The sequence below is a fragment of the Scylla paramamosain genome, chromosome 10 (genome assembly GCF_035594125.1).
Source record: "Scylla paramamosain isolate STU-SP2022 chromosome 10, ASM3559412v1, whole genome shotgun sequence".
NCBI lineage: Eukaryota > Metazoa > Arthropoda > Malacostraca > Decapoda > Portunidae > Scylla > Scylla paramamosain.
Window position 1 is genome coordinate 25,816,932 of NC_087160.1, and position 12,500 is coordinate 25,829,431.

At 39.9% G+C, this 12,500-nt stretch overlaps 1 protein-coding gene and 1 long non-coding RNA gene across 6 annotated transcripts in view; one reads left to right on the forward strand and one right to left on the reverse strand.

The window, feature by feature from the left end:
- Positions 1-12,360, reverse strand: part of LOC135104436 (lateral signaling target protein 2 homolog) — a 15,534-nt gene extending 3,174 nt beyond the window's left edge. The window contains exons 1-6 of one of the 5 annotated variants that reach the window (XR_010270445.1): positions 12,067-12,224; positions 10,430-10,559; positions 3,560-3,686; positions 1,779-1,875; positions 761-996; positions 12-264 (exon numbers count right to left, since the gene is read on the reverse strand). Coding sequence is in view for 4 of the 5 variants with exons in the window: in XM_064011863.1 (XP_063867933.1) it covers positions 12-264; positions 761-996; positions 1,779-1,875; positions 3,560-3,686; positions 10,430-10,544 (828 nt within the window). In the remaining variant the exon portion in view is untranslated. Of the gene's footprint in view, positions 1-11; positions 265-760; positions 997-1,778; positions 1,876-3,559; positions 3,687-4,163; positions 4,256-10,429; positions 10,560-11,542; positions 11,726-12,066 lie in introns of those variants that run through there. The other 4 variants (XM_064011863.1, XM_064011865.1, XM_064011864.1 and 1 more) reach the window with 4 other exon arrangements.
- LOC135104437 (uncharacterized) overlaps positions 4,390-12,500 on the forward strand; it is an 11,195-nt gene continuing 3,084 nt past the window's right edge. Inside the window, exon 1 of the long non-coding RNA XR_010270446.1 lies at positions 4,390-4,928. This is a non-coding gene — a long non-coding RNA (uncharacterized LOC135104437). The remainder of the gene's footprint in view (positions 4,929-12,500) is intronic.

Here is a 12,500-nt window from a genome sequence, read left to right on the forward strand (position 1 = left end):
TCAGAACTTACTTCATCAACACTCTCTGAAGTAGGTGTTGCAGGCCGGCCATTGGCAGGGGGACGTGTAGCCTGAAGAGTGGTGGTAGCATGTGTGGTGGTAGCATGTGTGGTGGTAGCATGTGTGGTGGTAGCATGTGTGGTGGTAGCATGTGTAGTGGTGATGGCTGATGAGGCGGGCTGCACTAGGGACAAGGTGGAGTCACTCATAGTCAGGGAGTCATAATCTTGGTTATCCTCATCATCAGCTTCAAGGTCACTTGGGCTAAAACCCAATATAAGAGATGTTAACATAATAGTAAATCAGATAAAATATGTGAATAAATAAATAGATACACTGTCCAATAAGCTAAATAGTATCAAATAGATCCTTGCTAATTGTATAAAAACACAAAAAGCACATAAAAATTTACAGATTAATCAATTCTGTTAATGCTCAGTTTCTTTTCCACAAATGAAACAAAATCTACCTTTTCATATTTGCTATTTGAGACTTCAAGGTGACAGTTACAATAGAAGACTCTCCCTTGTTATTACCCACACAATCCATATTTGTGTACTTGAATCCTCTCATTCACCTTTTCTCTCAAAGATTACCACTTTTCCCACTATACAAGATCAGGCCTTTCTCTCACACAGCATCTATGTTAAAGCATATATTTATTTGATGTAAACTTGTGAGCTATGGCAGTACAAGCAAATCCTCTAAAGGATGAAATGTAAGACAACGAATTAAAGTTAATGATAAAACTAAGACTGACCTTTTGTTTCTGTGACTTGTGAATTTCTTGTGCTTGTGATCAGCCATTGGTGTAGAGCCTTGATTTGCTGAGTGGTGATGGTGGTGGTGGTGATGATGATGATGGTGATGGTGGTAGTCCCCTGAGCTGGGAGTAGCCTTTTCCTTCTCTGGATGTTCGTTGTAATGAGTGTTGCGTCGGGTCTCAGCTGTCATGGACAGAAGCTCTTCATCTTCACCAGTGCTCCCTCCAGTAGACTGAGATAAAATGTTGTAAATAATTTCATAAGGAATTTGAATAATTAACCTAGCAATTAATTTGACACCTGTCACTTTGAAAGCCTATGTCAGGGTCCTAAAAGGCAGCAGCTAACCACATTAATAAGTATAGTTGGGAGACACTGAGGTTACAGCAAGACTAGATGACAGGAATTCATGCTGTAATTATATTATATGTGGTACTAAATAGCTGTTTGGAAGCACATCCAAAGTCAGTAGTTTTCACACCAGCAGTTGCCTCACACAACAGCTATTTGTGTCTAGACTCACCACAAGAAGAATGGTCAGGATTTTGCTCAGGTAAACAGAGCACCTCTAATGAGAATAAGTCTGTATTTGGAATAATGTAACATATCCAACACCTTCAAAGATCAGTTTTGAAAGAATGCAAAACATTTCAGAATTACAAATGAATGAATAGCAACTGAACTCAAGTGTCAGTACAAAAGATACCCTGTGGTCAATAACAAGGACCTCCCACACCAAGAATAAGACATAAAAAAATTTTACGATGAAATGGCTGCCATTGGCCTTTCTCTTCTCTTTGTCTCTCTTACATGGCAGCTTATCCTTCTTCTGCAGCCACACTTCCTATGAATGCCTTTTTTTCAACCACAGATATACTTTTTTACTCCATCAATCATAATTCCTCACTCCATTTCTCACTCTTCTCATGTCACACACCTTTTTTGCACACCTGACCATAACTTGTAGCACTAGCAAAAATATTAGTATCAGTAAATCCCTATAATTATGCTCACCTCAGTGGAAGGAAGGTGGACCACACCAGTACTACGTCTCTTCTCTCGCAGTTTTCGTCTGTCACGTTGCTGTTTCCCCTTGTTAGTGTGGTTGGGCCTAGCAATAAAATTACATTTAATATAAGTGGAAATTTTATATGGATTGCTGAGAGTTTGAGGATTTTTTATCAAAATAATAAAGTAAGTTAAAACTGTGAGAATATAATCTCTCTTTTTAGTAATTTTGAGCAGAAAAATTCTGCCCCTGCACCATGAATGATCTATTCTTTCCATCTAATTGGCTGAACATTACAATTAAGAATATGAAGTTAAATAAATATATATGATAAAAAATAATCGACTACACAAAGCATGAAGACATACTCAGCACAGACAGCCCTCATTATTTGTGGCTTCAACATTCAAGGATTTGTTCATTCATGGACTGGCACCAGAAGGAAAATGTATGCAGATCTGATTTCTCACAGCCTGCCACCTATTAAAATCTCACACACAGCTCAACATGCCTTGCACACTCAAACACACACACAAACATGCTATCCTCCACACCAACTCACATTCCCTCCACTGCCCCATAGTGTTTTCACTCTTCCTCAACTCATATTCCCTCCACTGCCCCATAGTGTTGTCAATCAAGTGTCTTTTGGTGACCAGTTGTGTACATTTCCCACTGTTGTCCAGCTATCCCTCTCAATAATTCTCACACACTGTGACACCTTCATATTAAAAACAGCATCATATTTTCACCAAGGCCCCTAAGAAACCTACCAAGGCACCTGCTGGAGACACCCCTAAGTGTGCACAGAAGGTACTGACTCAAGAGAAGGTTGAGTTGTTAAATAAGATAACGGAAGGGAGGTGGAAGGGTAGAGAATGTGGTGGTGACAAAAGTGGTGCTGCAACATTGGCAGTTGTGTTGGTGATTATGAGTAGGGAGGATAGAGCAAGGGGCCACACTACAATATTCATCATTATTTTACTTTATTTTATTAATTATTAAATAATGTTTGTATATACATGTACAGAAAACTTTCCCTTACTTAAACATGGGAATAGGAGGTCAGAAATGTTTTTTTAAGGGGCACACCTCTGTGAGAAGATTTAGGAATTTCTTACAAGGGCACACCAATTATTCACAGACTTTCAACATTAATGGATGCCTCTGTTACTTATACCCTGAGAATGTTGAGAACTGGATGTATTATAATCAAAGTAGTTGATAATACTGCACATACCATTTACTGAGAAATATTACTGAGAAAAAAAATTACACTTGCAGTGAGGCAACTATCTCCATAGAATAAACATGGCCTATTTGAATGAGTAGGATTCCTAACATATAAATTAACTTATTTTCCATTATTTCCTACATTCATCATTGAGTTAAATATGAAAAAAATTCACAAGAAATTATTTAACAATTATTCTATAAAGGGATGTCTTTAGACAATGTAGCTTGGTCATATAAACACAGTCCACAGAACAGCAGGTGGGAGATGTAGCACTTATTTTTCCCTTAAGTAACAGTATTTTTTTTCTCGATTCTTGTGAATGACAGGTGTGAAGAATAAGAACAAGGGAAGCTATATCAAAGGAAACCTACTTGTTCACATAGCTTATGTCAAATATAAGGAAACAGGTGCTATTTTGCAATAGATATTACTTTATTTCTTGATATATCCAATTAAATGGTGGTACTGAAAGTAATACATGACTGCCGATCACACCTACTTCATAAAAAAGTCATCAGTGACCTCCATGCTATATGAGCCTTGTGTTACCTGTTCATCCTCTTCTCCTTAAGCCTGGTGGCTGGCTTGGGGCTTGCGTCGTGGTCCTGGGACCCAGGGAAAAGACCTCCAGTGCCAGTCTCCCTCTCACTGGCCTCACCTTCTTCATCAGCTTCACCTGCCAAGAGTTCTCCTTTAGTGTGTATTCCATATTGCACTTTCAAGCTTTCCATTTTCAAGGGCATGAGAGCCATGCCTTGCCCTCCTTGGCATAAACATTGCAGCCATTTAGAAAAGCACCTAAAACTTTCCATATTACAAGAATGCAGTGGTGGTAGACCACTGTGGATAGTAAAAGACAGTAAATAACAAAGGGATATGTGTCCCAATACTTAATAGATACTTGCTAAAAATAAAATGTGTGGAGGCACATTACTCAAGAAGAAAGAATCATGGGGTTATATGGCAAGATGGAATGAGATATGCAGATCAGTGTTATGTGGATAAGGATATTTGCTGCGAATTAGGAAGAATACATTTAACTAGTTTTGTCATAATACTTAGGTTAATAATAATTGTGGCACTTGAAAGGAGGTAAAATTATCATTAATGTGACAAAATACAGGAGAAAGTGATACTTTTCAATAGTACATACAGATTTCCTGCAGAAACTCCATGATGCAGGTATGCTAACTTTTCAGACAAATCACCAGGGCCAGAGTGGCTAGTGAAGTAGATATAAAACATGCATACCTAAGATAAGGGAGATAAAGTGAATGCAAGAAGTTGCCAAGTGCTAAAAACATCCTTTGTTTTTGTTTATTTATTTATTTATTTATTTATTTTATTTTATTTTATCCACTTTCCATATACCAGGCTAAAACCATCCTCTACAGAGAGAAACCAAAATATCATATCTTGCATCCCTAAGAAGAATGAAAATACAGACACCAGTCCCTTTGTTCAATAGTGATAATTAATCTCTTCTTTGGACTGTGCTTGCCAGAGAAGGGATGCAACTCATTCTGATGAGAGTAGAATGAAGGCAAACAAGCTCATCCAGGAGCTCTAACAAGAATCCCCAAAGACTACAGCTCAACAACACAGCCATATCCAACATAAAAATTTGTGTTTTCAACAGCTTAATAACACCTAAAAATGCACTCCACTACATTTACTCTATTCCATAACCTGCCCACTGACAAATTTAATAATCTATACTTTCATAGTTAGTAACACATCATATAATAAAAGTTGGCACCCCTACACAACCAAGTAGTAGGCTGCTTCACTGGATGGGATGAGTCATAAGTTTGCTGCCACTGATAACATCTTGCAGGTTACTTTGGCATCTGTGTACATTAATCTCAAGTTTTCACCCTATCATAACAAACCCATGCAGCTGAACTTATTTAATTATGTAAGTACAACTAATCTGTATTTAATACACTAATTATAGAAAAAAATATTTATTTTAAATAGAAGGATTACCCTGTACATGTGAAATAAGAATATACATGCACAATACATATTCATTTGTAAAATACCACAGATAGAGTTACCAGTATACATTAAATAAAAGCTGAGGTACCTAAAAGTTTATAAGGCTTGAAAAATATGATCAATGTATATTAAAGTGATGTCATTTACCATAAAATTGTTTCATTGTATAGCTATTTAAGTTATTTCTCATAATCAATGTATATTAAAGTGATGTCATTTACCATAAAATTGTTTCAATGTATAGCTATTTAAGTTATTTTTCATAAAGATGAATTGAAAATTTCATTAATTCTTGAGTTATGACCCAATGCATTTAAAATGGCATTGCTCACATCAATGTAATAACTGATCATGGTAAGCCAGAGCAAGGAAACTGAACCCCTGACCAGGAGAATGAAAGTAGAGTGCCTTAAATGTTGGAACCATAATTGTCATCAGGTCACATGATAATTTTTGGAGTCTTTGTATTCCCTGTCACAACACAGATTCTTCCCTCCATTTAGATCAGTTTCTAGTGTTTCAGTTACCCCTAAACCTTGAACACATTAGACTCCCTTTTCTATTTTTTAAGACTGAGCTTCTTCAGAAAGAGCATGGAGCAATTCCCACCCAAACATAGATATTTTTGTACATTATATCATTATAACATAAACATGGTGTGAGGAAAGTCACATACTCCTAGAAATTAAAGATCACATCATTCTAAGTTGAAAATAGTATATTCCTCAGTCTGTCATGTACTTATAATTTATACTGGAAACTTCACATCTCATCTCTAGCTTAAACAGCTTCTATGGAGTTAGGTGTTCTAAGTTGTCTCTGCCAGTTTTTCTCAGCACCCCAGCTGCTAGCTCTGTACAGGGGCCTTGAAAAATATGATCCATCCATGTATCCATTAATGAACTTATCATTAAACCCAGCTGTGACCTCACTGAACATTTCCCTTTGTGTCTCACAACACAAGGGGGCAGTCACAGCCTGCCCTCTAAAGACAACTCTCCTCCTCCACACAAAACTACAAGCACCTAATAACACACACACCCTTCACTCAAAAATTTCAAAATCATCATGGCGACTCCTACACCAGCCTCGGAGTCCCCATCTGGGGAGGGGACCATAAAGGTCCCCAGGTCGGACTGCCTTTCTGTTGACGACCCTAAGTGTCTTGACACCCCCCTCAAATTTTTCTTCATTAACTTCTGCAACATTCGCGATCTAAGATCTAATTTTCAATCTGTAGAACACCACCTCTCCTCTTCTAAACCTCATCTTCTTTTCCTCACTGAAACTCAGGTGTCTGAGGCAACTGACAGTAGCCCCTTTTCCTACTTTCTCTATCCTCATTTTCAATCCAAAGCTGGATGCTGCATTTATGTGCACAATGACTTAACCTGCTCTTGTGCCCACGCTCTTGAATTTTCCAAGTTTTCCACCATCTGGCTACGACTATAGAGTCACTCTGAAACTAAATTTATCTGTGCTGTATACCTCTCACCTAACTCCTCTGACTATAAGAAATTCTTTGACTACTTAACTTCCAAAGTGGAGCACATTCTGACCCTCTTCCCTTTTGCAGAGATCTCCATTCTTGGAGACTTCAATGTTCACCACCAGCTTTGGCTTTCCTCTCCCTTCACTGACCATCCTGGTGAACTAGCCTACAACTTTGCTATCCTCCATGACCTAGAGCAATTGGTGCAACACCCTACTTGTATTCCTGACCGTCTTGGAGATACGCCCAACATTCTTGACCTTTTCCTGACCTCTAATCCTTCTGCTTATGCTGTCACCCTTTCTTCTCCGTTGGGCTCCTCCGATCACAATCTCATATCTTTATCTTGTCCTATCACTCCAATCCCTCCTCAGGATCCCCATAAGCGAAGGTGACTCTGGTGTTTTGCCTCTGCTAGTTGGGGGACCAGAGGAGGTTTTTTGCTGATTTTCCTTGGAATGACTACTGCTTCCGTATCAGAGACCCGTCTTTGTGTGATGAGCACATAACAGAGGTGATAGTGTCTGGCATGGAGGCGTACATTCCTCACTCTTTTTCTCGTCCTAAACCTTCTAAACCTTGGTTTAACACAGCTTGTTCTCGTGCTATACATGATAGAGAGCTGGTCCACAAAAGGTACTTAAGCCTTCCATCACCAGAATCTCATGCACTTTATATTTCTGCTCGGAACCATGCCAAATCTGTTCTCCAACAAGCCAAAAACTCCTTCATTAACAGAAAGTGTCAAAACCTTTCAAGATCTAACTCCCCTCATGACTTCTGGCATCTAGCCAAAAAATATCTCCAATAGCTTCTTCTTCTTTCCCTCCCCTATTTCAACCAGATAGCACCACTGCTATCACATCTATTTCTAAAGCTGAACTCTTCACTCAAACCTTTGCTATAAACACTACCTTTTACGATTCTGGGCTTGTTCCTCCCTCTCCTCCACCCTCTGACTACTTCATGCCACCTATTAAAATTCTTCGCAACGATGTTTTCCATGTCCTTGCTGGCCTAAACCCTCGGAAGGCTTATGGACCTGATGGGGTCCCTCCTAATGTTCTCCGAAACTGTGCCTCCGTGCTTGCACCTTGCCTAGTCAAACTCTTTCAGCTCTGTCTGTCAACATCTACCTTTCCTTCTTGCTGGAAGTTTGCCTACATTCAACCTGTTCCTAAAAAGGGTGACCGTTCTAATCCCTCAAACTACCGTCCAATTGCTTTAATTTCCTGCCTATCTAAAGTTTTTGAATCTATCCTCAACAGGAAGATTCTTAAATATCTATCACTTCACAACCTTCTATCTGATTGCCAGTATGGGTTCTGTCAAGGCTGCTCTGCTGGTCATCTTCTGGCTTTCCTTACTGAGTCTTGGTCATCCTCTTTTAGAGATTTTGGTGAAACTTTTGTTGTTGCCTTGGACATATCAAAAGCTTTTGATAGAGTCTGGCACAAAGCTTTGATTTCCGAACTACCCTCCTACGGCTTCTATCCTTCTCTCTGTAACTTCAACTCAAGTTTCCTTTCTGACCATTCTATTGCTGCTGTGGTAGACGGTCACTACTCTTCTCCTAAATCTATTAACAGTGGTGTTCCTCAGGGTTCTGTCCTGTTACCCACTCTCTTCTTATTATTCATTAATGATCTTCAAAACCGAACTTCTTGTCCTATCCACTCCTATGCTGATGATACCACCCTGCACCTTTCCACGTCTTTACATAGACATCCAACCCTTCAGGAGGTAAACATTTCACACAGGGAAGCCACACAATGCTTGACTTCTGATCTTTCTAAAATTTCTGATTGGGGCAGAGCAAACTTGGTATTGTTCAATGCCTCAAAAACTCAATTCCTCCATCTTTCAACTCAACACAACCTTCCAGACAACTATCCCCTCTTCTTCAATGACACTCAACTATCCCCCTCTTCTACACTGAACATCCTCGGTCTGTCCTTTACTTATAATCTGAACTGGAAACTTCACATCTCATCTCTAGCTAAAACAGCTTCTATGAAGTTAGGCGTTCTGAGGCGTCTCCGCCAGTTTTTCTCACCCCCCCAGCTGCTAACTCTGTACAAGGGCCTTATCCGTCCATGTATGGAGTATGCTTCACAAGTCTGGGGGGGGTTCCACTCATAATGCTCTTCTAGACAGGGTGGAATCAAAAGCTTTTCGTCTCATCAACTCCTCTCCTCTAACTGACTGTCTTCAGACTCTCTCACCACTGCCATATTGCATCTCTAGCTGTCTTCTACTGCTATTTTCATGCTAACTGCTCTTCTGATCTTGCTAACTGCATGCCTCCTCTCCTCCCACAGCCTCACTGCACAAGACTTTCTTCTTTCTCTCACCCCTATTCTGTCCACCTCTCTAACGCAAGAGTTAACCAGTATTCTCAATCATTCATTCCTTTCTCTGGTAAACTCTGGAACTCCCTGCCTGCTTCTGTATTTCCACCTTCCTATGACTTGAATTCCTTCAAGAGGGAGGTTTCAAGACACTTATTCAGCAATTTTTGACTACTGCTTTGATCCTTTTATGGGACTGGCATTTCAGTGGGCATTTTTTTTATTGGATTTTTGTTGCCCTTGGCCAGTGTCCTTCCTACATAAAAAAAGAAAAAGAAAATGCTTCACATGTATGGGGGGGGAAGCAGTTCCACTCATACTGCTCTTTTAGACAGGGTGGAACCAAAAGCTTTTTGTCTTATCATCTCCTCTCCTCTAGCTGACTATCTTCAGCCTTTTTCTCATTGCTGCAATGTTGCATCTCTTGCTATCTTCAACTGCTGTTTTCATGCTAACTGCTTTTCTGACCTTGCTAACTGCATGCCTCCCCTCCTTCACAGCCTCATTGCATAAGACTTTCTTCTTTCTCTCATCCCTATTCTCTCCACCTCCCTAATGCAAGAGTTAATCAGTGTTCTCAATCATTCATTTCTGGTAAACTTTGGAACTCCCAGCCCACTTCTGTATCTCCTTCTTATGACAAATTATTTCAAGAGGGAGGTTTCAAGACACTTACCCTTCAATTTTTAATGATTCACTTGACATCTCTTTTGGGAGTAGCACCTCAGTGGGATTTTTTCTTTTTTTCTTTTCTTTGGCTGGTGACCCTCTTACAAAAAAATTATATATATATATATATATATATATATATATATATATATATATATATATATATATATATATATATATATATATATATATATATATATATATATCAAGTGGCTCCATAGTCTCATCTCACAATGTTCAGCTGATTGCTGTTGGCATATGGAGTTTGTTATGTATTACCTATTAACTGCTACAACAATACACCATGTTACTGAATTTTATTTTACCTTATATTCATTTACAAAAATCTTGATGTGCAATCAAGTAACACCCTCAAGATTACAATGCCACCACTGCAGCCCTTCCTCTCTTCCTATTGATAGCTCCTAGTAAATTCATATTTAAATGTCCTGTAACTTTAAAACCATGGTGTTGAAAGCATTTGATCATAAAATATTTCTGGCTTAGAAGGATTTAGTTTTTTTGTTTCTGTGAGTATGTGACTTTCCTCACAGGATACCCTGTACATTACTTTAATGGGGATCTTTATTGCTGCAACCAACATCATGCTTGGACACTCCATAGAAACACTAAGAGATTGCTCTAAAGGCAGGATAAATTCAGCCATGAGAGGTCAAAGCTAAGAACTTAATCCCCTGACCAGGGGACTGAAAGAACAGTGCCTCATATGTCAGGACTGTGATGATGAACAGATCCCAAGATAATTTTTTTGGCCTTTGTACTCCTGGTCACTATATCTGCATCACAACCTAACAGCAGAACTGTTTTACCACTGCTAGAATAACAATACTGGATTATATTTTTCCTACTCCAGTCATTCAAAAGTAAACATGATCAAAGACTTACCTGGGCGGGAGGGTGGGTTGATGTTTCTGGCTCGGGCTGTGCGGATGCGAGACCTGCGTGACGATGTCTCAAAGTCCAGGTCAACGTCCTCCTGGCTGACCGAGCTTGAGGCCATGCTGTTGCTTCACTCCTGCCACAACATATCCCATCACTGTTATATCATTGCTTCTCAAGGAATACCTATCCACACATCAAATTAAAAACAAGTACTCTGACACTTCTTACCTAACTCCTTGGAAAAAATAGCAAATCCTCAGAAGACGTGTAGCTAGTGAAAGAGTAGCATTAAAAAGGGCATTTTTTTTTTTTTTTCAGTCAAGGTGCTTGACTTACATTTGTTACTTGTTCATCAAATGCCACATTTGAAGATTAGTTGGTATAGTTTATTTTTGGCTAATGGTCTTGTTAAGAAAAATAGAGACTCTTCTCAGTAGTTATGAATGTGGTTAGATTACTTATTTTTCTACTGATATCTGGAGGAATGAAGTCACCTGATTAGAGATTAGCTTGGATTCATAATCCTACCTAAGACTTCATGAGAATAATATACATATCTGGGTGGTGTTATGTACTAAGTACTTTACATATGTAACATATGAATATGACACAGAATACATATGTTATGAAGTCTACCCAACAACACAAAATCTAGTAAAAAATAAATAAGTAAACAGACAAAAAAAATTAAGTTTGCTCACAATGCTGCTCTCAAAAAGATAATTATGAGAACATACATGATTTCACTTACAAAGATAATCCTTCACATAAAATGCCCCTTCAGAAGCACCACAGAAACACTGAAAAAATTTATCTCTAGGCGTGATAAAGTGACCATGGAAAGCCATCACCACAGGCTGAAACCTTAACAGGCAACTCATCGTGTATAGAAGCTAATGTTACCAAACTGACCAAGATGACTATCAATGCTGGAATTATTTTTGGCCGTCCTTCACTTAGTTCACTGTCCTGTCACCAAGGTGCCAACGTTTGGTCAATGCACTTCCACATGCACTGAGAGGACTATAAACAATGTCCTTAAAACATTGAACCTTCTTGTCAATATATGAGAATGTTTGGACCACCACTGATTCAGTCACCTCAGACCTCACCTACCTGAGGGATAAAATTCACGGGTAAACCTAAAGAGGAAGATAATTTCTTCACCGAGCAATATTGTGCATTGTCAATATTTATCAAGGTGAATGTGCACCAAAGACGGCAACTAGTTATACTAATGATTGCCTTCACTCTACTTTCACACTACATCACGGTTCCCTGACACTGGCCATAGCACTGTAACTCGGATCTGCGGCCATCCAGCCCCGTGACGGGTGGTAAGTGCTGGCGGCTCAGGTGTCAAGTGCCTCGGGTGACAGCACGCAGCTGACCCATATTTGTGAAGCAAGGCTGTGAGACGCACTACACCCATTGGGCGCTGTCCTGGCCACGCCTTGCCACGCCAACCACTGTCACACCTATGCCTGCCACCTCTTACCTGGAATGACCTGGTCAGACCTCGATCGCTTCACTGAAGCTGCTAGTGTCACTATTACGGCCGTCATCCCCCCCCCTCCTTTCGGTGTGCCCCGATGTCAACAGTTTGTAATGGAGAGATTCAACACACTATGTTGACTTACTTCTTTACACCTAATAGAGAGTCGACCCCTCCATGGGCCAGGCGGGTCCCTGACGTGCAGCCTCGTCGCCTCGGGAGACAGACACTGCCTCACTATAGACGCAGTGACCGCCCGCGCCGCCGCCAGCAGCCCGACGCTCACTGGGATCAGAATGCGCTTCACTGGCCAACACAATATCAAGTATTCTAAACTGAGGCTTTCTAATGCTCTCAAAGTGCAACTTACAATAATAAATAATTAATCCTGCTTCTGATAAACAAGGTGTTATGGGTGGTCAAGAGGCTGTGAGCGCTGTGCCCGCTGAACACTGGCGGCCCGTCACCAGTCACTGCGAACAAGGTCACGCTGCCGCTCGGTGCTCCCGCCTTGAGGGAGGTTTTTACCAAAGTGCATATAATTTTTCTTGAGGGTCAAAGTATCACTTTCTCTCCTGT